The sequence below is a fragment of the Opisthocomus hoazin genome, chromosome 5 (genome assembly GCF_030867145.1).
Source record: "Opisthocomus hoazin isolate bOpiHoa1 chromosome 5, bOpiHoa1.hap1, whole genome shotgun sequence".
In the NCBI taxonomy this organism is placed as follows: Eukaryota; Metazoa; Chordata; class Aves; order Opisthocomiformes; family Opisthocomidae; genus Opisthocomus; species Opisthocomus hoazin.
In genome coordinates this window covers 87,352,513-87,380,039 of record NC_134418.1, presented here as the reverse complement: position 1 = coordinate 87,380,039, position 27,527 = coordinate 87,352,513, and the positions used below count along the sequence as shown (strand labels likewise).

The window sequence follows — 27,527 nt, the reverse complement described above, 5'->3', positions numbered from 1 at the left end:
CAAGAGTAACAGGCAGAAACAGTAACACTGACACAAAATGTGCAGCAGAGCGTTTCTGACCGAAAGAACCTGAATTCTACTGGGCACGTCCTTTAGTTCACTTTTGTTGCAGATAGTTAACCGGTCTTTTTTTTCTTTTTTTTTTTTTTTTCTTTGCCAGTCCTCAATTCTCCAAGTCTACATTTATAAATTAACAGCGTGACTCCTGTTGTGAAACTGGGGAAAGAACATCCACCTCAATTTAAACTGGAAACCAAAGGATGCTTTCACATCAAAGAAATGATCAGAAGGGCTGTGTCACATTCCAAAGCCAAAAAAAATTAACAAGAATGCAAACACGATGGATAATGTACCACTGCCAAGACTGTCTGCCCGCAGCAGAGATCTCAGCGACGCTGTCCGGTGAAGCGGCCTTCCATCTGCCCGGTTCCTCGTCCAGAGCCAAGTTTCTGTGCCATGCCACCTCTCGGAGGGGGTCCTCTTCCGTCACGGTCTCGCATCATGCCACCACCCACTATTCCGCGGGGACCCCCGGGGCCTCTATCATTGCGACGAATATCCCTACGATCATCGCCTCCGCCTCGGGTCTCTCGCTCACGAGCGGCTCTTGTTTTTTTCTCTTCTACGTTCAAGCGCACCTCACCCCGGAACATAATGGGCTTATAGGGAAAAGTTTTCAAGGCACACGTTAGTCACCGTTTCACAAAGTCCGTTTACACAAGGCATATGAAAACACTGCATTTGCTGCATGTCTCAGCCTACCTTCACTTACATGTGAAAGACAAAAATTAACTGTTAACAGCTCCCTGCAGCTCACCACCTTAGCCCTAGAGGTCTCCGGTAAGCGGAACAGCATCTTTAAACTCATTTGGCATGCAAGGAATTAAAATGTCTTTCTCAAGTAAGGGCAGGGCTGTCTTTAGCCTCTTTGCTGCTGGCTTTAGGCTTTTCACTTCAGGGCTAAAGTTCCCGAAGAATTGCTCTACCAGATCTCACTCCCACATCTAGAGATGAAAACTGTTACTTTCTCCTCTCAAATTCCTGAAGTCACAACCACAAATTACCTCGCTCCTTTTTCTCAGCCCCAGGACGCAGAATTCAGAGATCCACGTGATGCCCTTCAAAAGGTTACGCACTCGACTTTCAGCTTAAAAGGATCTCTAAAAGTAAGCACTGAGCTCCATGTGGTGTCTATGTGCAGAGGTAAAAACCCTGAATTTGGTACGAGGAGGTTTGGGGCGTGCTGGCACAGCTTCCGTGAGCTACAGAACACTCCTGACAGAACGAGTGTGCCGAAACCAGGCTTTTCTTCCAACTGTTGTTTGTGAATGAATGCTAGAACCAACAGCAACGCAAACTGGCATGGCCCACACTGCTTGGGGCTAACGGCGTTCGATCCATCCTTTGAAGGCTATCCAATGCCAATACTTACTTTTGCAACTAAAATTCGCTGGACTGGCTCAGAATCGTCAAACACCACGAACCCAAAATTCGGCAGTTTTCCTCCCACTCCTTTCGTATTTATGCGAAGTTCTACCACGTTTCCAAAGCCTGGGAAAACAGCAGGGAAAAGCCACGTTATCAAAAACCACAGTGCCAGCTCTGCCACCCCTCCGCTTGTTCCAGACAACACCTGTAGTGTTGCACCAGGGAGAAGTTCCCGTGTGGCCCTCAGAGAACGTCACACGGCTTTTCAACACAGTTTTTCTTCTTAGTCTCCGCAGCTGAAATTGCTACTTACTCATGAAGAACTCTTTCAGTTCACTCTCATCGATATCATGCGGCAAATTCCCAACAAAGAGCTGGTGGCTGTCTGGATAGCGAATTATCCGACGATTATCCGACTCATTCTGTTCCATGTCCCCTCTCCCTGTCACCAACACAAAGAAGAAGGTAGAGCCACTGAGGTGAGAAGACGCGTGTAGATTTGGCTGAACACATCGACCAACAGCACCAAGCACGTTCACTCAGACAATTCTGTACCTTCAGCTCTCGAGCTTACGTTTACCACGGGTGACATGGCAGAGATGGTACCATCTTCTTCTTCACATAGCCCTGACAATTTTGTAATAATACCACAAAGTATTTGTTTTCTTTTTGTCTGGTTTCCCTGGCTAGGTTAAATAAATCCAGGTTAACTAAAACACCTGGCATACCGGGCAAGTTTGTTTTAGAGGTTCTTGTCATATCTTAAATCATTATACTGAAAAGGATCTCACTACCTACCAAAACATGCTTTTTAAAAGATTTGGATTTAAGCCACCTCTTCATCAGTTCCTTAGCACGACAACAGGATGCTTACTTGGGCACTCATATTAAAAACAATGTTTGGCAGTCACTTCTTCTGGCTTTCACCTTTCACCATTTTGTCCCACATACAAGTGAGAGCTCCTCATGTTCTCTCCAGCCCAACTGAAGTATTAGCACGCTCAGCAGCACGCAAGATAAAATCTTTCCCGGTACCTCCCTACTAAATCATTACCTGCCTTGCAGGGTGACAGCAGCACACCGTTACCCCTGTTGACCCTGAAGTCTTACAGCGTAGGTGCGTACCCCCTTCGCTCCTCAGCTTCCCCTACAAGCCCATTTACAGCACGCTCGCTAGCTCGTCTGAAAAATTTCCTTCAGCAGATAAAATGGGTCGCTGACTTCCTTTGCAAACAAGACTGCAGGGCTGAAGCTCTACCATTTGGTCAACTGAGGCTTCCGCTTTTTCTCCCCTGCCTCTGCTACCCCTCAGTGTAAGATCAGAGTTAAAACACTCGGACTCTGTTACACACTTTCTGTACGACTTGTATTACATCCAAGAGTAGTAGATATGCAGATTTGCAACTTGATTGTGGCACAAGTCGCAGCTTTTGCTCCCTCCTGAAGATGACCTGTTCAAAAACCAAGAAATGTTAACCTATGACGGATACCCTCGTTCTTTCTCGGTGCCTTCGATGCTTTCCGTTTCAGTGCTGTCCCCGAGTGAAGATACACTTGCATTGATCAAAGCCACCAGCACTTTTCAGCCCAGAGCTGGCGGAGATGCTTACAGTCACTGAGACTTCACCGCTGCTGCAGGCAGCGCTCCGCCGGCTCCTGCCAGCCCTGCACTGCCACGCCAGGGTACCGGCCAGCACCACCCCCTGGTTAGAGCTCCTGGCTGAGGGAAGGCGAGGAACCGATCAGCACCCTGTGCCTAACTCGAGGCCTTCGACCAGACAACTTCTGCCCAGCGCTGCGCAGAGGTTTGCCAAGCGACTAACGAGTGCAACTCCAGAAGGCTGTCACATCTCCACACCGCTTCTGGCAACTGTCAAGTAACGCGCACATTTTCCAGCCAAACCATCCTACAGATCTGGATACTCCGGGTGAGTAAGAAAATGCAGAGAGTCGGCTGCTCATAAACTAAGAGAAACATGCGGCAGACAAATTAAGAACGGTATTTTAGACAATTACACGAGATGGAAAAATACGTGTAAAATTATTAACTGACTGAGGCTGACATGGTGGGAAGGTTTTCTTCCAAAACAAAGAGCACCAACAGGTATTTAAGAGCTCGCACTTCCAAGGTTCAGCAGAACTAGGGGACACGGAAAAAAACATCAGATTTCCATGTCAGCTTTTCAGAACTGCATCAAGCCACATGAGAAGCACTCCAGAGTATAAGCGAGTGGCCTGACTGTTAAAAAACATTTCAAAAAAACAGAAGCTTGGAAATAATGCCTGATCTTTGCAATAACTCATCACCAGCTTGCACTCCAAATCACATTCCCCCGTTTCTAGTTGAAGGCAGCAGAAACAGACAGGTCATTATCAGCCAAATACAACACAGGTACAGACAAGACTTGTCAAGGAGACACCTCTCCAACTAGTCCCAAGCAGACACACAAGCTGACCCACGTTACCTGGTCGAGGTCCTCGGGGTGGAAAACCCGGTCTTTCCCTGGGACGCTGTTCACGCACACGAGGAGGTTGAGACTGAGCTTCAGGCTTAGTTTCAACTCTTGGCTAAAACAGGAGGAGAACACACATTATTAAACACTGGCCAAGTGAAAAAAAACAAAACCAAAACCCAAAACTTGCCAAACCAAAAAAACCCCACAACACAAGACACAGTAAGTGGCATGCACAAAACAATCTCCAGCAGATGTACATCCCTGCCAACGTGTTTGGGAATACATTTTTTTCACCTCTATGAATTCCTCTGTACCAATCCAGGACTGCCGTGTTCAGTTATCACTGCTAAACGGTGCAAAGCAAACATCTCTCAATCAGACTGTCTCCCCAAAACATGGCTAAGGTGAATTTTCCATGTTTGACCAGGCATTGAGACCCCAACGCTCTGTTATTCAAGAATCCCTCAACCTGACTAAAAACCCCGCATAGATGAAATAAAGCTTCCTGATGCCAAGTTCAAACTTCACAGATGAGGAGGTAGTCCGAGATGAGCACAAAGAGATGGGCAAATCACATTTTCTGTCTGAGTCCCTGAGGGATTCTTTTCCTCGAGTGCACAACGACTATAACGAAACTACCAAAAAGAAAGAGGAGAAAATAAAAGCCCTTAGAAGTGTAATAAGTATTTCTGATACAATAAAGCCACCTGAAATGGCAATTTCCATAGACTACCTGCTGAGGATATTCTTCGACTTTCCTGATGTCAAGACTATGATGTTCAAAGTACACCCTTCATATTCTCAGGAACTAGAACACCTATTCCTTTCTTTGCAAGCAAAAAATGCTTTTAAAGATAATTTAAGAAAAAGAGACAGAACAATAAAAAATATTTCTATGCAGCCTGTTGATTACTGAAATGATTTCCAACATTTTTAAAATTCCATTTTCTGTACACAGTCCAGCAGCTGCTGCTGCGCTGGGTTCTTATCTTAGGAAAAAACAAAATTGTCCTTAGGAGCATAAAGAAGAACACTAGCTTCTGAGGAAGATTAAACACAAGGACAACGGCTGCAGGCCCAGACTGCTGCAGAGAAATGGTTTATGTCAAACATCTCTCTTATTTTCCTGTGAGGACTCAAGACAACTCACGGTTCCAGCCAGAGAGTACCTCGCAGGGGTGAAAAGGCTGCATTTTACATGAAACATGCAGGTATTATGCACCAAATAACCCCTGAAAGCTCCTATTACTCGTGCTCTACCCAGCTAGGCACTAGCTTGTCTTTTCCGTTCCAAGAATAAGCTAGGAAAATCAGCCTTCCTGTTAAATCTCTTTTTATTATGCCTCCTCACGGGCCACTGGGGCCACCCCGCCACCTTTTACTCACACAACTTTACTGCATTATAAACTAAACCTCAAAAGCGAAACTCCATACATTCAGACCCCCATTTCTCAGACACTTCGAGCTGTCAGGCTTAAACCCTCAGTCCTTCCGTCAACCACAGCAAAGACATGCTAAGTCACCCATGTCCTTCTCTTAAACCCCGGGTAACAGTTAACTTCTACCCGCTTGCTTTGCCTTTCACTGAACTTCTCCTCTATCTCACAAATACTCTCTGTCCACCCAAACAACAAACAGCTCATCTCATTAGCTGCTTTCTAATCACCACCATCCCTTTGCGCAGGGGAAGCCTGCCTTGGTGCTCTCTGCCGCTGCCTGAAGAGGAAAGCGCTTGCGCAAACTCTGCTCCCCCAAAACTCCACAGTTACTAGCAGCATCACAAGACGCCGACTACGGGCTGCCATTTACAGCCCAAGCAGCAGCTAATTGCAGCTCTCATTTCACAGAGAGCGCACAAAGTGGACTGAAAGGCAGAGAGTAAGGATTTCAACAGACAACGCCTAGAGGAGCACTCAGCCCAGGAGCCAAACATGCCCCAAACCTCAGCCTAAGGGAGCTCCGAGAACAATTAAGGAAAAGGTGACATTGTCTCTTCTCTTCAGGAGCTCAGGTGGGGAGGGAAAGGGACCTCTTTCTGCTACAGCAAAGCTACTGGCAGTGACAGGAAAACTGGCCACAAGTCAGCCTTTACTCACCAACTTCGGAACTGAACACCCCCCTGACACAGAGGAGGATGGGACAGAAGAGGTGGCTCCAAAAGCTGGTACAATTCTACTTTTTGAACCTTACAAGGCTTAAAAGCTTCTCCAAGTGAGATGCCTGCCAAAATCAAAACGCGTGCATGCAAAGAACCAACTAGCCACGCAAACAAACAAGAAACCACACTTCACATGAAACAAAAAAGTCCACACCATCTCGCCTGACTCCCAGTAGCTGTTAGACGCATACCTCAGACAGCTACCCCGCTGTCTCCGAGGTGAACGTGGAGCACACAACCTCCTCAAGGCGCTCATCAGCCCCTTCCACAAAGGCGCTACAGATGTAGAAAAGTCTGTCCAGAGTCCCAACAGATTTCAGGCGGTGTGAGAACACAGCGTCTACAAACAGATCTTTCCCCAAACTCACCGCTTCCAAGCCAGCAGACAAGAGTCCGGGAGCACCCTGCCTGCCTCCGCCCCTCTGGCACCCCTGCGACAGCTGATGTGCTAATGCAAATGGGAGGTCAGAATATCTGATAACCCTATAAAGAGAAGGCCCGATGCATCAGCGTAGGCAGGTTGGTTTCTAATCACCCATAAGAAGAAAAAGAGCAAGAAATGCTGACCTGTTTAACTGCACAGCTGCAAATAAAAAGGAACTGCACTGGTTTCTATCCAAAACAGTGTACGTGCAGTCCTTTGAGGGGTTCTGAGTCAATCCTACAGAGGCTGTATTTTTAACTTGGTAAAAGATGGGGGGGAAACTGGAGCGATGCAGAGAAAGGAATGAGCAGGGCAGTTAACAGCTGCTTTGTAGCACCACCGATGCTGGCTACAACAGCACCCCAAAGGAGCCACCCACCCACTAGTGCAATCTACCGTCCTCCTTTACATGCACACTACCTGTCATTAATGGATCCAAGACAACAGGAAAAAGCTGCTACTGAGCTGTAACCCCTTGTAGAAATTGTTCAGGTGCCTTTTCTACCAGCTTTCTGTATAATATGTCTGAAAAGTATGCAAAAAAAAGAGCTAAGAACTGACTAATTCTGTCTCCAGAAGAGCTGAGAGCTGAAATTGCCACTTTGGTATTGTTCACAAACTTCTACACACAATTACTTCAACATGAAGTCACAGCAGCAGTAATCTAAATGGCAGAAAGCACGGCAAGCTGCAGAGGCAACCCAAAAGAGTTTAAGGGGACATCTGTAAGCTACATTCTGCTCTCTCATACAGATAATTTTAAATTATTTTTTTCAGTCATATTACAAAAAAATCCACCCTCTCTGCTGCAAATAACTCAAAACCAATTTTGGTTTTGCATAAGGAAAATCTATTCTGTACTAGAAAAACCACATTTTTTACGGCTCACATATCTCCTAAATGCTCAAAGGCCTGTGGAAGACAGGCAGGCTCCCCAAGTCATTCCATAGCCATTATTTGGTTTCTGCGACAGCCCTGTCAGACCAGAAGCAACACCACACAAGGTGGTGGTTTTTTGTCGCTTTTTTCTTTTCCGTTTTCTTCTTTAACACGCGTTTGGCTGAAGGGCAATCCGAGACAGGTACCTCTCTGTCAGCAAAAAACAGGGAAGAAACCAGTGCAAAACCCACAGCTGCGATAACCCAGCCGCTCTGCTGAAAATTGCAGTCTTCTGAAAAGGCTGGATATGAGCTACCACGACATACGGTGCTCTGGTACACAGCGTCAGCAGAAGAGGTTAAGCACATTTTCTGTTTTGAGGATTTTTATATACGTGGAGGCAGCTGAACTGAGAGTCTCAGATCCTCTCACACCAGCTTGGCATATGCAGGACATGAGCTACCACCCGGTCAAACTTTCTTTCCTCTTTCCCCTCCTCACCCAGTCAACCTAGGAATGGGAAGACAGCATTGTCCTGGCAAGGAAATGTGAATCCTTCCATTCCTCACACAGTCATAAGTTGGTACAGGGTTCTGTGACAAGTTAATTATAAATGGGTAACGGAATCCAGCATATTTCTGTAGACGTTAGCCTTATGAGGCAATCTTGCACCTTCTCAGAAATGGTGCTGCCTCTTTTCACTGCTGGGGCCCTTCCGCCAGTGAAATTCTCCTTTCAAACACATTTTAGAAAACTACCATTTTGTGGGGAGCTGTTTTTTTTGTTTTGTTTTGTTCTGTTTTCCCCTTGTAAACCAATCCATATCCCATTAAGATAGGTCAAAAAAATTCAGTAGTGATCTCCTGTTTCCATGCGAACAGATTTTAACGTCACCATCACCCAGAGTTACACCTGTTACGTGTACGTGCCTTGGCTTGCGACAAGAAGGTGAGCGCATTAACATTTAAGACACCATTAATTTGTGCAATTTAAGTCAAACAAATCGATCTGTTAATTTAAAAAACGGAAGCAGTTTGCAGAAGTAATGAGACAATCCAAGGTGTTCACAGATGGGTTACCTGTGAGACGGGTGCTTTAACATGGGGCGGAATTCCAGAGGAAGATACAGTACCACTAGGAGGCAGGTTTTTACTGGTCACTGAAGCCCAAGAGAAAGCCTGCAGGAAATGCAACAAACCTAGGCTACTCATCATGGCACACCACTGACATTCCTACAGGGAAACTCGTCTGCTGAAAATACACTTGCGGTTCACATCTGACTACTCAATAATTGTTGTGCAAGCATTACAACGCAGATACAGAAGGATTTGCAGTTCTAGCCGTCTGTGCACTCCAGCGGCGTGGAGCAAGTGTGTACCGTGCCCACTACTGCTACCTGAGTGAGCCCAGTCCCCGCAGCACCCCCAGATCACTGCTTTCCATGATGTAACCAAACCTAGGACCAAAAATCCTGTAGTGTTAAGTGTCTTCTGCACAAAGAAAGAAAGCGGATGCCAGAAGTTAGAAATAAAAATGGAAAAGAGAAAAAGGATTTAAAAAACATGGGAGACACGCTGGAGCTAGACAATGACCTCTCTCCAGCTTTCACCAGTTCCTCCCATCTCTTTCAAACTACCTAAGTGTAACCATAGCAGATGACGCACGGTGTGCACGGTGGGTTTTCAGATTAGGCATCCTGCCTCTAAGGGAGACAGTCAATGCCCCCATACTGATTTTGAACCTATACTGCCAGCAATGTTGCAAGTGTCAATACATCACGGTTTTTTTCAAGGAAGAGCAGTGGTTCCCATTGTATGAGATTTTTGGTGGTGGTAGCTTGAGGTGTTTTCTTAACACATATTAACATCACATTTAAAAAGGTTTACACACGCATAACACCACACACACACACTTTACAAGCCAAGAATTAAATATACGATAGGTGACTTCAGAAGCACTTAAAAATAACACTCGTTCCTTTTTTAGCGAAACTCCACATTTTTACAGTTCAAGGTTCAAGTCTAGCTGTCACACAGCATGACACTGTAAAGAGGTACCCGTTTGGTCACTCAAAGAGGCTAAGTTCAAACCCAAATCTTCTGGTTTACCATCTGCACCTAGAAGCACAGATGTGACTTTTAACTAACCTTTGGTGGTTCTTGTGGTAGTGAAACAGGTTCTACAGGAGGTGGAGATGGAGACTTCTCTTCTAGCTCCTCAAGGGTCTTTTCTTCTACTTCAGCTTTCAGCTCCTCAGTTTTCGTTTCAGATTCCAGTTCTGGCTCAGGTTCATGAGACGATTCTTCTAGCGCCTCCTCTATCCCATTGCTACAATAACCAAACACATTTTACGCAGCTTATTGACTGCTTTGTATTTTATGACTTTCTATAAGCTATGCTATGCTATGCTAATGGCTAGTTTTGAAAAGATCATGCTGTTTCCAGTTGCTACCATATGGTACCTGCATATAGAATACTGTGAGAAGTTAAGCTATGCCCCTTAGGTGCAAAGCCAGATTTTACTCCTGCTGAAGCAAAGACATGTTTTACAATTCTCTGCAGAGAACGGAAGGTTAAGCTACACACATAAACAAAGCCATTTTGGAATGAAACCCGCAGCTCATGTACAAAAACGCCATACAAGTTCCTTACCAAAGGAGCTGTGAGTCTTGTTTATTGAAAATCACATGCAACCTCTTCTCTACTCTGTGCGTTCGAAATGTAAGGGCTCTGAAGTTCTTCACATCTCTCTTCAGCCACTCCAAAAGCTCACTAAATTCCAAATACTTCAGCCTATGCAGCTCCTGCCACAGGTTAGCATACGCCTACGTGACTATCTGACGAATGTTGCCTTTGTAACTTCTTTCCAACTAGCACAGTAACCCAAAACCAGGACCCAACTTCATGCTTTTAGGCCAGAAAACCTTCCTGCATTATCTTGAGCAAGTCACTGCCAGAACTCCAGCAGCCTCCCCTCTTCTGTAAGATTACTCACGAAAAGCATTATGTGACCATCGCTTAGTGTTTTCCCTGATGCGCTTAACAGACACCGTCTAGTGATGTTGTTAATGCTTTTTTTTCAACTAGGAAACCAGGAAGTCAGTTCTGGCCCTTTAAAAGGCACCCCTACGTTTCAAAAAAACACAGGAGTTCGGTGGTGTTTGTGTGGGTTGGTTTGTTCTTTTCTTAAAATAAAATGCATTTTTCTTATAAAAACATAAAGAAACATTTTTTTTTAATCCTGTTAAGATTTTAAGACACTCGGGACAGAGACCTATTCTTCCAACACAGCTGTACAGCCACTTCTCAAAAAGCAGACCTTCCTCTCAGGTTTAGGTGCTACCCAAACTTGAGGAGTAACATTAACCACCCCTTCGTTAACCCACCTGTTTACATAAGTTACATCATGTCAACTCACTGTTGTAAGTTTACACAACAAAGACTCCATTAAGCGTGCACATAAACATGGTTGCTACCTCTTCACCTCATATCTGAAACCAGAAGTGAAAATAACTAACAAATATAAGAACATCCCCCCCAGTCCCTCTCTTCATTCAAGAAGCAATGTTTCAAAATAATATAATATTAATATCGCACGATCCATATCAAGTTAAGTGTAGTTTCCTGCACTACCTGTTAAATCACGTCCAGAATCCAAAATCAAAGGAATTCTGTTGTTTTCATTAAAAAAGCAACTTGATATAATGAAACGGACTTCTTACGTGACTGGGTGGTTTTCATAGTAAGTACTGCTCGCATTCTCCTGCACAGGTTCAGGTGATGGTTGTCTTTCCTCCTGCTCCTCTTCCACCTCTTCCTCAGACTCTGACACAAAAAGAAAAACTTCCTTAAACATCTCGCAAGCATACACAAGCCACGCTTAAAACAAAAGCATTTAAAATACTAGTAATCAAAATAAAGCTTCCTCAAAAAAATAAGGCAAAACTAGATGCAAGAAAAGCCAGAAGACCCTTCCACTTGCTCAAGAAGCCTTCTCCCTGTTTTCACGAAATGGAGAAACCAGAGACATATCGCTGCTAGAAAGTTCTGGGAGGAGGGTTCGAGGGTCTTCAAAGCAGCAGATGCTTTTCATATGGTGGCAGTAGAAGAGAAAGATTGCACTATTAGCTCATAAATCGCAGTACCTAAAACTAAGAAGATTAAGCTCAAATACAAGTAGTACGATTGCCTAAGATGTTTTGTTCCACAGAACGGAGATGAAAAATTCCAGAATTATCCGTCGAACACATGTACATACATTCTGGCTGTACTCTGCTTTTCTTTGCCTCAGTGATCAGAGCAGAAGAAAACCACCCACGTCAGGTTCAGCCGCCATTCATAGAAATGAATTACTGAACATATGATGATGATATGAAAGTGAACTACATGCCGTATTTGAGAAGCCAGTTACATTTTTTCATGAAATCACTTTACCTAAAAATGCCACTGCTCAGAGAAATCAAGTCTACCTGATGAAACCGGTGGCAGCAAAAGTACTATTGCCCATTACTTCCACTCTCTGCCCAGCCCCCCCTGCCCTGAGCCAGTCCAGCCCTTCAAGGAATAAGGTACTACCATACCACCGTCATTTTGCAGCATGTTTGCGACCAGCAGACAGTTCCAGCAACACAACCTATCCTCCCTGCCTCAGCCCCGTCCCAAACTACGATGCTCCATGAGAATGCAATACAGTTTGTGTCTGTCTGTCTCCTCTAGACATTTCCGAAAGCTCTGCATACATGCTAGAGGAACAACAACACGACAAACTCTACACGTCCAGTTCTTCTCACCTTCATCAAGTTCTCCTTCCGAATCCCCGAATACTTCATCTTCGTATCTGAAGATATCATTATGGACATAGAACTTGTTTGGAACAGAACCCTGTAAAAGAGCAACGTGTGTTTTTTGGCATATACAACACAGTAGCAGTCAACAACTAGGACAGACTAGCGAGACAAGCTTTGCGGTGCACACCAACGTTCTGCAATAGGACTATTTCATTAAAGCCATTTTCCAAGTGGTACCGCTTCCCTAAGCAAACAATTGACTGGTAACTGCCACCCAACTGAGAAAGGAAGTTTCAAGCAGAAAAAAAAAAAAAAAATTTTGCTCAGTCATGGCAGTCCTAGGTTCTAACTAAACATAAAGTCCCTCAGTTTCATCACGGAATTTGAATTTTCCCTGTTACGAAAACTTTACAATAAAAAACCAGAATGAACTTTCACAGGGTGACTGTATGCTTACAGCATTGCATAGGGAAACAACAAAGAAGTTCAGCAAGGCTCTAAAATATTAATCATCAACCACACAACAGTTTGTGATGAAGTAGGAGGAAAGCAGAAAGAACACAAGACACCCTTTACCCTTACACAGCTCTGCTCTCGCTAAAAGCTGAATCTGAGCAGTAACTTGTGCAGCATCAACCCATACTCACATTGGCCAGCAGACCTGAAGAAAGTACAGAGCTACACTAGAGACTCGATCTGCAGAGCTCAGCACTGGGGTTTTTTTTTTTTTTTATTTATTTGTGCCAATGGCAGCTCCCAGACGTAAGCTCCAATTTGCTTTGTGTTGCTGCTCCAGTATTTGAAGTCTAAGAACACAAACCAGCTCAGGCCAGGTCCAATACACTTGTTTCTCTGCGCTCACACACTGATACATTTAATGACAGCCTCCAGGCCAAGCTCTAAAAGCCCGATGGTATCTTTTGCCCCAGCATGACAAATTGTAGCTACAGGTCAGGTTTCCATCACTGCTGTTGGAAGTTAAACACAGTCTTACACATACTTACTTCTGGAGCGAGCACAAAAGTCTGCATGAACTTCCTCATGGGCTGCCCGTTGTTGGACAGCTCTCCCATGACTTGCACAACCACCCCATCGCTCAGAGTAGCGTGAGCGTCCACGTGACGAATCTTGGTGTGGCATTCGCTGAACTGTAATGACATCACCTTCTTGTGTATCTCCTGGAAACAAAGGGTTACATCTTAGCTACACTGAGCTGTGTACAGAGCTTTACACCTCTCAATACCCGAGTCTGAACTAACACAAAAGAAAAGCACCCCACTGAAGCTCAGAAGCTAAATACAGGAACCAAGAAGTGTCTTTCACTGAGAACAGTCTACTTGAGCTCATCTAGCTTTTATTCTGAAGTTTTCCACCAGGATTCAAGTACTTCTCAGAGTAGTCAAATAGCGCACAGCTTGCCATCCCATTTTTCCAGCTGTAATACAACATATGACCTATTTTAAGCCTTTCTTCTTTTAAGGGCCTGTGAAAGGGACAGGATTTACCTTGTGCTTAAAAACACCCCACACCACGCCCCCAAACAAAAACCCCCAATGGTCTACACATCCATGCAGTACGCAGACATCACAGGAGTGGGTAACATCTGCACTGCCAGGAGTTCTGTGTTGCCAAATCACGATCTGCTGGTGGAAGAAGCAACTAAACCTGCCCTGAGCTAAAAGCCACACTGGTCAAAGATGTGGCTACCACACGAACAGATGCCCCTGCGTGATAGACATCATTCTAATGAAGAGCTACAACCAAAGTGAAAACTTGTGTTTCCTGGACTTACTTCACTTCTCTGAAAGTTATCTTCCACCTTAAGTAAACTCCATTCACAGGAGAATTTGGTAACATACAGAATTCTATGTAACTTGCAAAGATCAAAGTCCCCTTCCCAAGGAACCACTTCTAACTGAAATAAGATACGCCAACAGGGCAAGTCTAACAGGTCCTCTTGGTTTTGTTTCCCATCCTAAATACATTTTCTGCAGTCCGGGTGCAAAGCTGATGTATCAAACGCAACTTGCAATAAAAGCAGCAACAATCCAATAAAAAAATTCAAGCCCACAAACTCCTGTCTGCCTCTGGACAGGAGGCAATATCACAACACATTATCTACCAGATAAGAAAGTCAAAGTAATTGGTAAAGGACAAGACTGATTTATACAGTAACTTCTGAACATCAATGAGGACCACAGGACCGATTTCGATACGCACAGCTTGACCATACACTGCTTCTTGCGGTTTCCCACTGGCATCCAGTCCTCCGTGGACATAGGAAGAATTCCTGCCGTAAAACCTGCAAGTGAAGAGACGTAAAGGTCATAGCCATGAGAAAACAGAACCAAATCCAACAAGTATTTTAGCCAAGAGGTTGCACAGCTCAATGCATCAGGAATGTCACCACAAACAGAAATTTAAGATATATTTTCCACCTCAGAGGTTCCAAGAACACAGGAAAAAAACCAAGCTTGATATTCAGCATTCCAGTTAGCCCAAGATACGTAGCATGCTTCTAAGTCAACCGCAACCTTTCACTTGCTTCCTTTAGGCATGGTGGCCACTTCGGCTTGAAGGTTCCCCAACGTCAAAACCAACTGCCTGTGTTAAAGCCGTGCTACGCAGCCAAGGCGTTACCTGGGGAGGAACAACCCGCCTGCCTCTCCTCTGAACCCCTGTTCTCTCCAAAACTTCGGGCAGCGTGAGGGCTTCTGCCTTGGATTCAGGCTGCACAGACAACTCGGCTGACCAGCCAACCCACCTCCCTTCGGTCCCATCTCTCTGCTGTACATGGCCGTCATTGCACACTTCGGCTTTCTCGGAAGCAATGGCCAAAGAGCTCGTTACAAACCTCCAAAGTATTAGAAAAGCCCAGACCCTGCTCAGGCTCACAGCTGAACACAAAGCCTCCAGAAGAAATGATGTCTGAAATCCAGTGTGAAAAACCAGCAGCAGAAAGGAGGCCCAACAACACTGCGTCCTACTGCTGCCACACCATGGGATAAACTCAGTACCAGGTGCAGCCCCAAAGCAGCGTTCTCGCTCTGTTTCATACAGTTAGGCTGTGAACAGTATTTCATTTGCTTTAATTGCATCATTGTGTACAATAATTGAATCACCACTTACAGCAGCCTCCACTGTATAACTTTTGACAGAAAACTAATATGCCATATTTATGCCACCCAACAAGTAGCAGTTGTGGTTTTGATCTTGTAAACAGGACAAACCTCTCAAACACTCCAAAAAAACCAAACCCTTCCTTGATCCAGCTTCTGGATTGGATTTCAAAAGCTCATTATTTTTTATATGTAATATAGGTACACTTGCTTCCAATATTTTTCTTGTATTTCAGAGATCTTCTTGCACCTTCATCCCACTTTCAATGTTGAGCCTAGAACAGTCTAGGTTTTGTTTTAGATTTTTACTCACAGCTTATAAAAGCATTTGACAAATGCTTAATATTTTCTGTACATTTAAATCAATAGATCAGACAATAACATCACATCACGCCTTTTTTTTTAATTTAGAAGCATGCTTTGCCTTGGGAGAGATTGCTGTGAGGTCTGAATGCTAACACTCACCTCACTTCTACAAGATTATCCACCCCTGTACTGTTTATATGAAATAAAATTTTCATTAAAGAGTCCTTAAGTCCTTCTATAAACTCACTGTCACACAGATTAGCAAGGATGCAGAACATTTCTCTCTAGTGAAACAAGCCAATGCAGAGGGTCAGTGTTTAGACACAGAATTAAACACCAGAACTTCTGCATTCGCCATTACTTGGTTTATCCCACTAAACCTAGAAACTCCTTCCAGTTCTACTGTCCTCAGCACACCAACCCAGGATTTTAACTCCCATGACTACATCCAGAAAGAAGTCCAGGAAACATTACATTGTTTTCTTTGGTACCAACTGCATAACCATGTTTTTGAGCATGGCCCAGCATTTCCTAACAGCAAGGAAAACCAGAAGCTTAGCTGAAGCAGTGCGCAAGCAGACAGAAAACGTTTCACACTCTAAATTCCAAAGCAAGCCTTCTGACAGTCAGCACGCCTTACTGAGCACTTTCACAGGGGGATGAAGAGTTCTAACCTGCTTTTCAGGAACTGTTCAAACTCTCTGGTAGGCAGAAAACCTAACAACTGGGAACTGCAGATCAGCAAAGGAGTAAACGGTAAGTCCCCACTTATACGGAATGACAGATATACAGTTAAGGGCCAGTAAAGCCACATAAACGCACCTAAAATGCAACAGGCACGAAAACTACACTGAGTAACACCGATTTAGAGGGCAAACTGATCTCTGCTTACCTGTGACCCCTGGATAAGCTTTAGATAATGACTAGCGACCAGATACTTGGTGCTCTTCTCAAGCTTTTACTAGGATAAACCAGTAACTTTGACACGTGCTGTCCAAACTCCCCTACCGCTGTAAGAAGGAGCACATCAAGCACCAGAAAGCCACAAAAACCAAAATCCTTCTGTGGCAGTGAGCAAGTTGTTGTTTAGACTAACAGCAAGACAAAGAGGGAAGATAAGATGCCCTCTCAGAAGAACACCAGAAAAAAGTAGCCGCCTCCGCAGCCCAAACAAAGGACAGCAGCGGCAGAGACGAAAACTGGCTAGAGGACATTTCACACAAGCAGCTCAAGAGTCAGCTATGCTTCAACCAAACCAGACCAAAACCTCTGGAACACTTACATGCAGAGGGATTTAAGAGAAATTTCACAGATGCTGCTGTTCGTGAGACTTGTGCCAACCTTCAAGTGAACAGAGAATATTTGTGAGCACAGAATATCACCTGCACCAGGGCAGCTTGCTTCATGAGTGCATACCCAGCTCCCCCGACCTCAGCAGGGCCACTCCAGGAGACAGTTAACCGACCAGTCACCAACAGCCCCTCTCCACTTTATAAAGGAAGAAAAATTCTGTAACGTTTCTGGACTAGCGCCCTTGATGAACACACAATTCCCTCAAGAAGGTATACTCTATGGACAACTCCCTGTTCCCACTAAACGTAGCAGGCACGCAGCATCATCTGGAAAGCTGCTTTTCAGAGTTGTTTGAGTAAAGCCTGAGATTTAGAGGGGTGGGAGTAATATCTAGTACCTCCTATAAAGCACCAAAGCTGTCTTCAACGGGCTAAATGTCTCTGCAGGCACCATTTTTCCTCACATATACACTTCTGCCGATTTCATGTCACCTGAATCTGGAAACATCAGTCTACATCCCCAATGTAGCAGGAGCACCAGCTCCATAATGTGTTCATATTGATGCAATGGAAGTAATGTTGCCATACTAAGGGAAAGCAGGAGGGAGGGCAAACCTAGAATACTGCCTGCTTTCCTTTGACCAAAGCAGTTAGGGAGGAAAAACACACCAACCGTATCTTGCTTCTTAAATCAAAACACACACGCCCCCCTCCAAATTCTGCCAAGGTTACAGTCACTATCATTACAGGCAAACGCTCTTCTGAGCAACACCAAAGACTATTTTCAACACCGTGTTTGTGGTACGGGTGACTGACCCCAATATACAATTTAACTGCCATTGAAAAGAAATGTCACAAAAGGCAATCTCACTGTAGAATCGATACAATCCTCCCTCTGCCTTTGGCATTAAGTGGTGCAGCACGGCCTAATCATCCCTTACAAGCTCTTCTCTGTCTCTGTTTATGCAAACAATGTCTGGGTTTCAAGGCAAAACGACAGCACACTTCACAAGAAGCTTGTCTTACTAACTTGGGCTTTTCTGTCGTTCACAAATGACCCCGCTCTTCTGCTGTCAGGATTTCCATCGCATCATTTGCTCACAACGTAACTGTTGCCTTGAAAACTTGTTATCCTTTCCAGGTCTCTTAAAAGAATTTGAACTGTCTGACCTTTGCAGGCACTGGACAGTTAGGGACATGGACCAGATGCTACCTGCTGTAAGAAGCGCCTCCGAAAGCCTGGAATGCACTGCTGAGACACCTCAAAAAAAGATTTAAACACAGATAACAACATGGTTCCACAGCGGTCTGGTGATTTAAGTAAAAATGGCACCATTCATTATCCCTACATCAAAGCTCTAGATGAAAAGAGGTATTATTCAAAAGACTGAATTCTTAAGTAATCCATCCGAGAGCTCTAACTTGTGCTCAAACAGTCCAATTTTCCACCATCAACCTTATGTCAAGTTCTGAGACAAGACCAACCTAAGCAGTGATTGTTTTTTCTTTTCATACACTGGCAGAGCTACTTTCACCTTTATTTATTACGAGTCCATGCTGCTCCAAATGCGGAAATGCAAAAATCTGAAGTGACAAGCTGCACGTAACCAATCAAAACCAGAAAAAGCAGGAAGAAAAAAACAAGGGGGGGGAAAGAAGGAAGAAACACCTTCAGACTAGCACATAAATACTGCACACAGGTGAAAAAAACCTACTGAAAAACACTTACCTTGTGCAGGCCATAATATTTATACTTAAATCTCCAATCATAATCCGCATAAAAACTTCTCAGAGGCAATACAGAATACGGCATCTTAAAATACAGCGTGCTTGTCTTGGGTACCAAAAGCCAGAGCTTCCTCTGCCATTTCCTCTCCTTTTCTTTTCCATTTTTTTAGAAAAGTATTTCTGGACTCCGTCCACATTGCCATTTTATCAGCCGAGAAGCAGCTCACTTTTCCACACAGGAAATACCTTGGTAACATGCCATACACCCATACGATCAGGCTTGGTTCTAGAGCCTAAGGAGTTTCCAATAGCCCAAAAGTTCGCCAGGTTCATTTCCTCCCACACTCAGATATTAATGTTTGCTTGATTTATAATGAACAGGACACACTTTTGTTCAAAAGCACTCGTCACTGTGTGTGTGAAAGCGTTACCTGTGCAAGAAGTCAGGAGCTTTATTTAGCAGAGTGTAGTACTGTCTCACGAACTCCCGCCCTACCAGCAGGGGACTTGGCTTCTCCATCACCATTTCTTTGGTACACAGTGTCAAACGCTGCAATGAAAAACATTCGTGTTAGTTTGAACACAGCCCTACATATCACAGCTTCCCCATAAAAGGATGAGTAATTGAAACAATCACGTGAACAGGAACTTAATTCACACAGAACTACTCCACTAATTCAGGACGCCCTCTCCCACCTCCTCTGAGTAAATAAAAAGATTGCAGTCAATTCATGTGTTACTTTGACAACCAGGGAACAGTGGAAACAAAGTCCCTTACAGAATAGGTGCCTAAAAAACTTAAACAAACAAAAACTTAAACAAACAAACAAAACCCTGTTAAAAACCTCTAGCACCATGTATTTAACCCTTTGGCAATAAACTGATGAATAATTAAAAATCCGAGTTCAACAGTGCTGCAAAATAAGAATGCACTTTCTTAAGTCAGCCAGGAACGTTCCTTTTATCTCCAAGCACGTCTGCTTCGAAAGGCTACTGTCACACCTGGAACACGAAGACAGTAGCACCAATATTCTGAAGTAATTATGTGGGCTGAATTTGCGTTCCCTGAAGACTGGGAAGGGAGACCTTTATGTGTCAGAGACGACCAAAGCCTTCGGTACTACTTGTCCAAGCTATCTGCATTTCACATTTGTCATAGAATAATTCAGGTCGGAAAGAACTTCTGCGGACCACTTGGTCCAACCCCGGGCGCAAAGCACGACCAATTTCTAACACGTGGCTCATCAAAACAAGTTCTGAATCAGGTGATTTGCTAACACGTAAGCAGAACTTGCATTTGCCATTTGTGCCTGCTGGCTGTCGTTTTAACATGGCGCACCTTGGAGAAGCATGGATCCACACCCTTCCACCAGGCAGTTGAAGGCAGCAGTAACACATCATCCCCCAACTCCGGTCCTCCGCCCTTCAAGCTGAACAACCCCAGCCCTCTCAAAGTCTCCTCTCTTCGGGTGCTCTAATCCTCTAGCAACCCTGGTGATCCTACACCAGACCCATCCCAGCATGGTGGCTTCTTTCCTGTGCTGAGGAGATAAAACTGGGAGCAATGCTCTGGGTGTAACAAGCGTCCAAGCGGAAGGGAAGAATCACTGCTGCTCACTACGCTCCTGCTGACACAGCCTAAACGCAACTGCCCTTCATCACTGCAAAGCTTTGCTGCTGACTCAAGTCCAGCTTCTTTGCCAGGACACCAAGGACCATTTGTGCAAAGCTGCTTCCCATCCAGTCATTTCCCAGCCTTTAATTTTGCATTCTCCCATGCACATGCAGGCTTGGCAATTTGCCTTTACTGAGCTTTGAGATGTTCCCGTCAGCCACCTCTCCAGCCCATCCCTCCAGCAACTTGCTGCCGATCCCTTTAGCCCATTGTCCAGGTTGCGAGAAAGGTGTTAAACGGCGCTCACCAGCATCAGCCCCCACATCGCTCCAGGAGAAATCCTGCAAGCAGCCAGCTACCAGGTGGAGTCCGGATCACTCCCCACAGCCTTTTGATGCTGGCTGTCCAGACAGTTTCCCACCCACCACATAGGCTATCTGTCCAGTTGGGCTCCAAGGGTACTGCAGAAAACCAAGGCCTTACTGAAATCAAGGCAAGCCACCTCCATGGCACTCTCCTCACCCACCGAGCCACTCGTGTCGTCGCAGAAGGCAAGCAAGTTGGGCAGTTACAACTTGCCCTTGGTACATCCATGTTGGCTGTTCCAAACACCTTCTCGCCCTTCACGGACCTGAACACAACTCCCAGGAGGACTTGCTTTACAAGCCTTCCCAGGGACGAAGCAGAAGACAGCCAAGCTGTAATTCCCCACACTCTCCCTGCCTCACACGGTTCTTAGTTCTACTCACTATGCTCCTACCCAGCCATACTGTCTCACAGATCATCCATGTCACATAACGATCTTCAGCACTCTGGAAGTCTTTCTGATGCCTTGCCAGCATCCGACATTGCTTCTCCCAGCTCATGTCAGGAAGCTGAACTCACTCACGAACACCAGCACCTGCAATCACGAGATTCCCTCCTGTCCTCTGAAGAAAGCTCAATCTACTTTCTCTCTCAAAACACAAATGCGTAGGGCAAGGCAGCAGGCAAAGCCCAAAATACAAGTTTTGAACTTAGAGATAAGAAATCAGAAAACTTATTTTAGGATCATCCAAAATTTTTAGTATAACCTCCCAAGACTCTGAGACACAGTATTAGTTGTGTCTCACGGGAAGCCCCAGGGGAAGGCATTTTGGTAACCAGACCCAAAACCAAACATCAGGAATACTAAGGGACACCAAAGGCTTGAGCCCTGCGCATGTTCAAAGTCTGAACCCCCAAGGAAACAAAACCTGAGCAACTTGGGGATCGTCCTAACATGACTCATACCCACACAGCAATGGCATGCATGTGGAAATTTTACTTAGAAACCAACCTTAAAAGAACAAGGACCTCGGTTTCTACAGGTGAGACTGCTCTTTTTTTTCCTCCCCTGCCCCACAAGCAGGATGAACACTACATTGGCGATACCATCTTCACCACACGCACTTGTGAGAATACACAAGGACAGAGCTTCACCACAAAAAAATTTTTTTAAGAACCTTTTAAAAAGCAGATTATAGCCAGCACACTTTCTTATGAATACAGCAATAAGCAAAGTACATATGTTAACAAATTGCTGGCATACCACAAGGAACACTGAAAATGCCTCTGGGTACAAACCATAGTAATCTGTGACAAGTCACTACATTACATCGGATCTGTATCACACTAGATCTCTTCTTCATTGGAACTGTGCTATTTCAGGAAGGGCGGCCAAAACCTTCCAGAAAATCTGAAAAAGGCAAGTACGCAGCGATCACACACAGCCAATACTTCCCTAACGACTTGAAACAGAAGTTGGTTTACATGCTCAAAGAGATGAGTACCGTCCACCTCTGCCCGTATTTCAGCGACAGCACTATTGATTTCCACCACAGAATCACAGTATTTTACAGGATGTCTCAGTACAGTTCTTCACCTGTCTCAATATTGCTTCCTTTCATTATCTCTTCAGAGATCTCAGTAGGGGTAGCAGAGGCTTAATGATCTGTTCAGGTCTCCAAGTCATTAAAAGGCAGTAAAATAAAAATGCAGGTACACCTTGCTATCAACATGGGTGCCATTAAACCAGGTTTTAAAAAGATTAAAATCTCCATGTGTCCCAATTAGTCCAGCACCTCTTTAAAGTCAAGGACCCGAGTCTTAGCAGGCCCGAGGGGTTTGGAGGTCAAGGCATCAGCGAAATTTAAGCCAAAACCCAAGGCACTGGCATCAACAATTTAAACAGTTCAAACTCACAAAGAGTGTTATCTCCATGTCTTACCAGGCACTAATGGAAGTCCCGTAGATACACATACTCTATAAAAGCTGGTTTTCCCATTTTCATCAGTACATACTCCAGAGTCGAGGAATAACAGCAAAGAAAGAAGAACCTGAGCACTCTTCTCACTTCAATAAAATGAGCCACATTCTTAGATCACCCTGAGCAGCCATCGGGAAAGTGTCTTAATAAGAACTTATTGCTCAAGGCACTCGCGTACATACTACCCGGAAACGAAATACTGAAACAGAGACGGCAAACACCAGAAATCAAACAGATTTATCTGCTAGCTTCTCTACGGTGCAACTGTACTGTTAAAGCACCCCCTCCATCACACACACTGACAAAAGCCGTAAGCTACACGGAGTAAGACAAACATCCACGCAGCCGTTGCTGGTCCACGGATAAACCTGCCTACATCAAGCTGACACAACGATGAATCAACCCGATTCAATTTCCTCCCTATTCAGTACTTCTGATTCCCGTGGTACCAGGAAGGCACGCTGGATTTGCAGCGCATTCCTGAACCAAGGAGAACCGGCAGCCACCCGATGGATGTCCCAATAGACTCGCAAGCTGGAGGATACAACAGAACGTGGAATCCCTTTCTTCTCCAGACAAGGCTTGGAGGTAAGGGACCCAGCAGCACCCACCCGAGGGACCAGACTCCAAAACTGAGGGAACACACACATGCACCAGTGCAGTACTTCTTGTAACTTCAGGCCACATGATTCAAGGTCATAACAAATTAACTTCAGCCCGCCAGCGGCGCTGGATAAACTTGTCGCCGTTACCACAAACAACCAAGTTCCTATCTTGAGTTATTGCCATGTTCCCTGCTTTCAAGAAAACAAAGACAATGGGAGAGTTAGCACAGAAAGGAATGATTTGTTATTTGTGTGCAAAGATACGCAAATAAACAAAAGCAGAAAGGGTATTTTCCTCTGAAGAGCAACACCAAGTGGAACTGCAGGGTAGTGCTGAAATAAATAGTAACACTCATCTATCTTTGCACAACATCCCAGCTACATTCTGTTACATTCTGGTACAGGATTATTACAGACTTTCCTCAGCTCTGCAAAAACCAGCTTTCCATAGCCCGGGGATAACAAATACCAGCCGTGACAAATAAAGCAAGAAGTCAGCCTTTGCAACGAGATGAAACTGCGAAGGGCTAAAAGGATGAGACACAGTTCACGTTAGGACAATTGTGCTGAACCACTTGGGCCCTGCTACAGTAATTCCTCAAGTACACGCCGAATTAACAGCGTGCAAATTCATTCCGCCTGTAACCATCTTTATACATAAAGTTTTATTTATTAAACTGTGTGTGTCACTTCTTCAACTAGGTAAAAAGCCAAGCAACAAGCTACCACCCATCAGTTTGCGCAGGAGGGCAGCAGCAGTTTGTTCCGGAGGAAGCACTGAGAGCCACTACGCGTTCAGCAGCCAAAGTGTTCACCAGCACACATCTTGCCCAATAACCAGCTCTCACATTAGAGCAGCCTTTTTTCCTAAAATATACAGAAGCTTGCTCATCATTATTTCCCTTATCCTGTAGAAAAAAAAAAAAGCATGACTAGTCATCTGTGGCAAGGTGTTAAGGTGCCCGAGGCGGTGACTGAGCTACAGAACGGTGGTGTACATGCTCCAATCCAGGTATCCAGAGAGCAAACTTTGGCACAAAGTCTTTGGCTGCGCCAAAGGAGGTAGCTCAAAGCCACCTCCATCCTGTTTCAAGACAGACCAACAACAGTGACGCTGCCTGGATGCTTCACCAATTCTAGTTAAAACAAAAAAAAAAAAAGCTGCGCTGAGTTCTGAAAGGAGCTCAGGAAAGTGTCATCTAAACTTGAAGGTAACTTCCACCAAGACAAACGTCTGAGCTTTGGGAGGGACACGCAGGTCTCATTGTTTGTTCTACTAAAAAACTATAAGCAAGTAAAATACTCTGTTTTACTGACAAGCAAATTTCCTCCTCTGAGCAATGTGTCCACGACTAAAGGCACACAGACATCGAGCTATAGTTTTACACAAATACGCAACAGCACGGTTTGTTCTTAAACCCACAAGTCTGCAACTTGTGTCCAAGTTGCTGATCAGATTTGAATACACCACTTAAACTGAAAATGAAATTTAGCAAAACACTCTTGCAAGTCAGAAGGATGCTCCCCACACAATGAGCACACAAAGCAAAGCCACGATGGACATTGTGCTATTTCCCACACCACAGGAGCCGAGGGAAAACAGAAAGGAAGGGGAGAGCAGTGTTCACAATCTTGGACAGGTTTCTCCTAACTCCAGATTATCACTTTTAAACTGTGTCTCCTACTGTAGACAAGCAAGTAATGCCTTCAAGAGTGTGCCTGCTGCCGCAATCCGTAAGCATGACTCTGAGGTCCCACCACTGCAACGCATCGTGCGAGCAGCCAGCCACACCTCGAATAAAGCTGAAAAACTGACACAAGCCAGTGCATCTGTGACAGAGCCCTGCAAAGGCCGGCGGGTACTGCTCGGTAGAGTAAAATAAGCACTGACTAAACTGAAAAGATCCTGAAAGAGCAATTGCAAGTCCCAAGCAACCCAGTTCAGTACCGAAACCACCTTCTCTCTTTCACGCTCCGCGAGGTAAGCGCTCGGATCATCCTCCATCTGCCGTTAAGGGCCAGGAAACCTGTACAATCCACCAGAATCCCTTTACCTGACCATCTCCTTTACCTAATCTGCTACAATCTGAACTGGCTCAACTCCAAGGCACAGCATGCGGTTCTTGCAAATCAAGCTGTCCTGTGGGGTTGTTTGGGTTTTTTGTTGGGTTTGGGTTTTCTTTGAGAGGAGCTTAATAGCACCCTGTATTTTAGGCACATGATGACTCTAGGGGACCATCTTCCGGGCAGTTAAGCTGCACCAAGCAGAAGGGCTAACAGCTACCTGAACAGCAATGTCAACACTAACTGCAGCCAACGGCACCACCCGCTCCGGGGAAGCCGCTGCATCTCTCCGTCACCATCCAGTGCCAGGTTCCGTGCCTTTCTCCTGGTATCTCATCAGATACACCTATTAGCCTGACATATTAATCTTTCCACACATTCCTTGAGTTGCAACGCAGGTGCTCATTTGTCAAATACCCTCAAAAGAAATGACATCCAGTGTCACAACTGCTACAGGAAGAAAGAAGACTCACATTCAACACTGTGCGTTAAGATCCTGTGTTTCCTCTGCATATTTTCAGCACTGTAAAGTATTATTTAAATGTGAGAGTAGATGTATAATTTGAAACCTCAGTTCCATAAAGGAAAACATTTTAATCATAAGGACACTGGCGGATGAGTAGCCTGGATGGTCAGCTCATTCTGTTCTCCGTTCAAGCTAGCTACTGCAGAAAAGATTTCATTCTGCTAATGAAAAAATTACACAATACAGATCGTAATTCCACACAGCCAGCCCACATCTGCCAACCAGAACATTACAAGAACATTTCACATGGTAAACAAAGATTACTGTCTCTTACACCCAAGCTACCAGAGTCCACAACAAGAAAGAATCCTTCAGAACGAAAAGAAAAGGTTTTCCCGGCAGTCACGGCCCTGTAGGCATACTTACAATCACAATGAACACAGAACGCCTGGTTAATGACAAATTACCTCCAGAAACTACAGCAATACCGGTTTGTCCCTAAGGCCACCTTCCGGCTCAGAGGGCAAGTGGAAGGCAGCGTAGGATTCGATCCGCCGCGCTCGCTGCCAGCACCCAGCACCTCCCGTGGAGCCGGCCACGCTGCACAGCAGTCATCTCTTGTACCAGGGTCACTGATCTTTACCCTGCCACTGCTCCCTGACTAGACGCATGTGTAAGAGAAATGGAAAAAGCCCTGAGATATCTGAGACAGCAGAGAGTGCTTTATACAAAAAATGTACATTTACTAAGAGAGGGCATCTTTCCCCTCACGCTCCTCCATCCCACTACAGATCAAAGAACACTGTGCTGGCTCTACACATACAGCTTGTGTATAAGTAGCCTACCTGCACAAGAACTGAGCAAGGAACAAAATTAACTTACCCTACTTCTCAACAGATCAAAAACGCCGCAGGTACACTTCTTTCTGCAGCAAAGCAGGAGCCTTGCAGATGGAACTCGAAAGGCCTAGAACATCCAGAGGGCTCGGGAACAGCCAAACCCCCACGGCAGGCCACAGCGACGAGGCCGACACGACTGGCTAAGTCTTCCTTACAACAGTCTCCTATTCTATCATCCCTGCCGCGCTGGTTCTCTCACGCAGCGGTGACCAAGCTCCAGGGCTACCCAGCCAACCACGGGATCTCGAAGCTTCGTGGTGGGGGTGCTCCCGGGCACCCTCGCCGGAACCGCAGTGACCTCTGCTCCGGCCCTCCGAGGCGAAGGGGAGCAGCAGCCGGGAGAAGGCGCCCAGCCCAGCTGGCCAGGCAGAGGAGGGCCGGTCGCAGCCGATCAGCTCCGGGCACCCGGACCCGCAGCGCGGAAGGTGCCCGCACCCCCCGGAGCCGCACTGCGCGCGGGAGCCAGGCGGCTCGGGCGGTGACCGGGGAAGGGGGAAGCGGGGAGGCGCGGCCCGCAGCGCCGGGCGGGATCTCGCAGCCGGCCGTGCCCCCGCTGGGGGGGATCTCGCAGCCCGGGCAGGGCTGGCCGAGCCGCGGGCGGGGACCGCCGGCGCCCGGGCACCTCCGAGGGCCCCGGGCTCGGGGCCTGGCGCCCGGGAGCGGCGGCGCTTCCCCGGGGCCTCCCGCGGAGGAGCGATGGCCGGCAGCCGACGCGCCGCCGAGGTGACGGCGAACAAAAGGCCCCCCCTCGGCAGACCGGGCGGGGAGCCGGGCCGCGCCGAGGTGGCGGAGGGCAGAGCCGGGCCCCGGCGCGCGCCGCTCCCCTCAGCGCCGCGACCGTTAAACGGCCGCCATCCCCCCCCCCCCACCGGCGCGGGGCCTACCGCCGTCCCCACCGCTCACCTAGGGAAGAGTCTCGGTGCGCGGAGCCGGGGCGCGTCCCCCCCCGGAGCCTGCTCGGTGCCGGGCGCGGCAAGCGTGTCCCGCGGCGCGGACGGGGCGAGCGGGGCGCGG

The 27,527-nt window shown here is 46.0% G+C and overlaps 1 protein-coding gene across 2 annotated transcripts; it reads right to left on the bottom strand.

Moving 5' to 3' along the window:
- Positions 1-279: 279 nt before the first annotated feature.
- On the bottom strand, positions 280-27,527 carry G3BP2 (G3BP stress granule assembly factor 2). Of its 2 annotated transcripts, XM_075422068.1 has the most exons (12): positions 27,417-27,527; positions 19,009-19,127; positions 14,353-14,434; positions 13,137-13,310; positions 12,136-12,226; positions 11,068-11,170; positions 9,493-9,673; positions 8,425-8,523; positions 3,894-3,996; positions 1,742-1,870; positions 1,433-1,551; positions 280-659 (listed from the first exon to the last, which is right to left on the bottom strand). In XM_075422068.1, exons 2-12 carry the CDS (start codon positions 19,101-19,103, stop codon positions 387-389), a joined length of 1,449 nt encoding a protein of 482 aa, XP_075278183.1. In that variant the 5' UTR covers positions 19,104-19,127; positions 27,417-27,527; the 3' UTR covers positions 280-386. The 2 variants fall into 2 exon arrangements, with proteins under 2 accessions (XP_075278183.1, XP_075278184.1); XM_075422069.1 differs by lacking the exon at positions 8,425-8,523.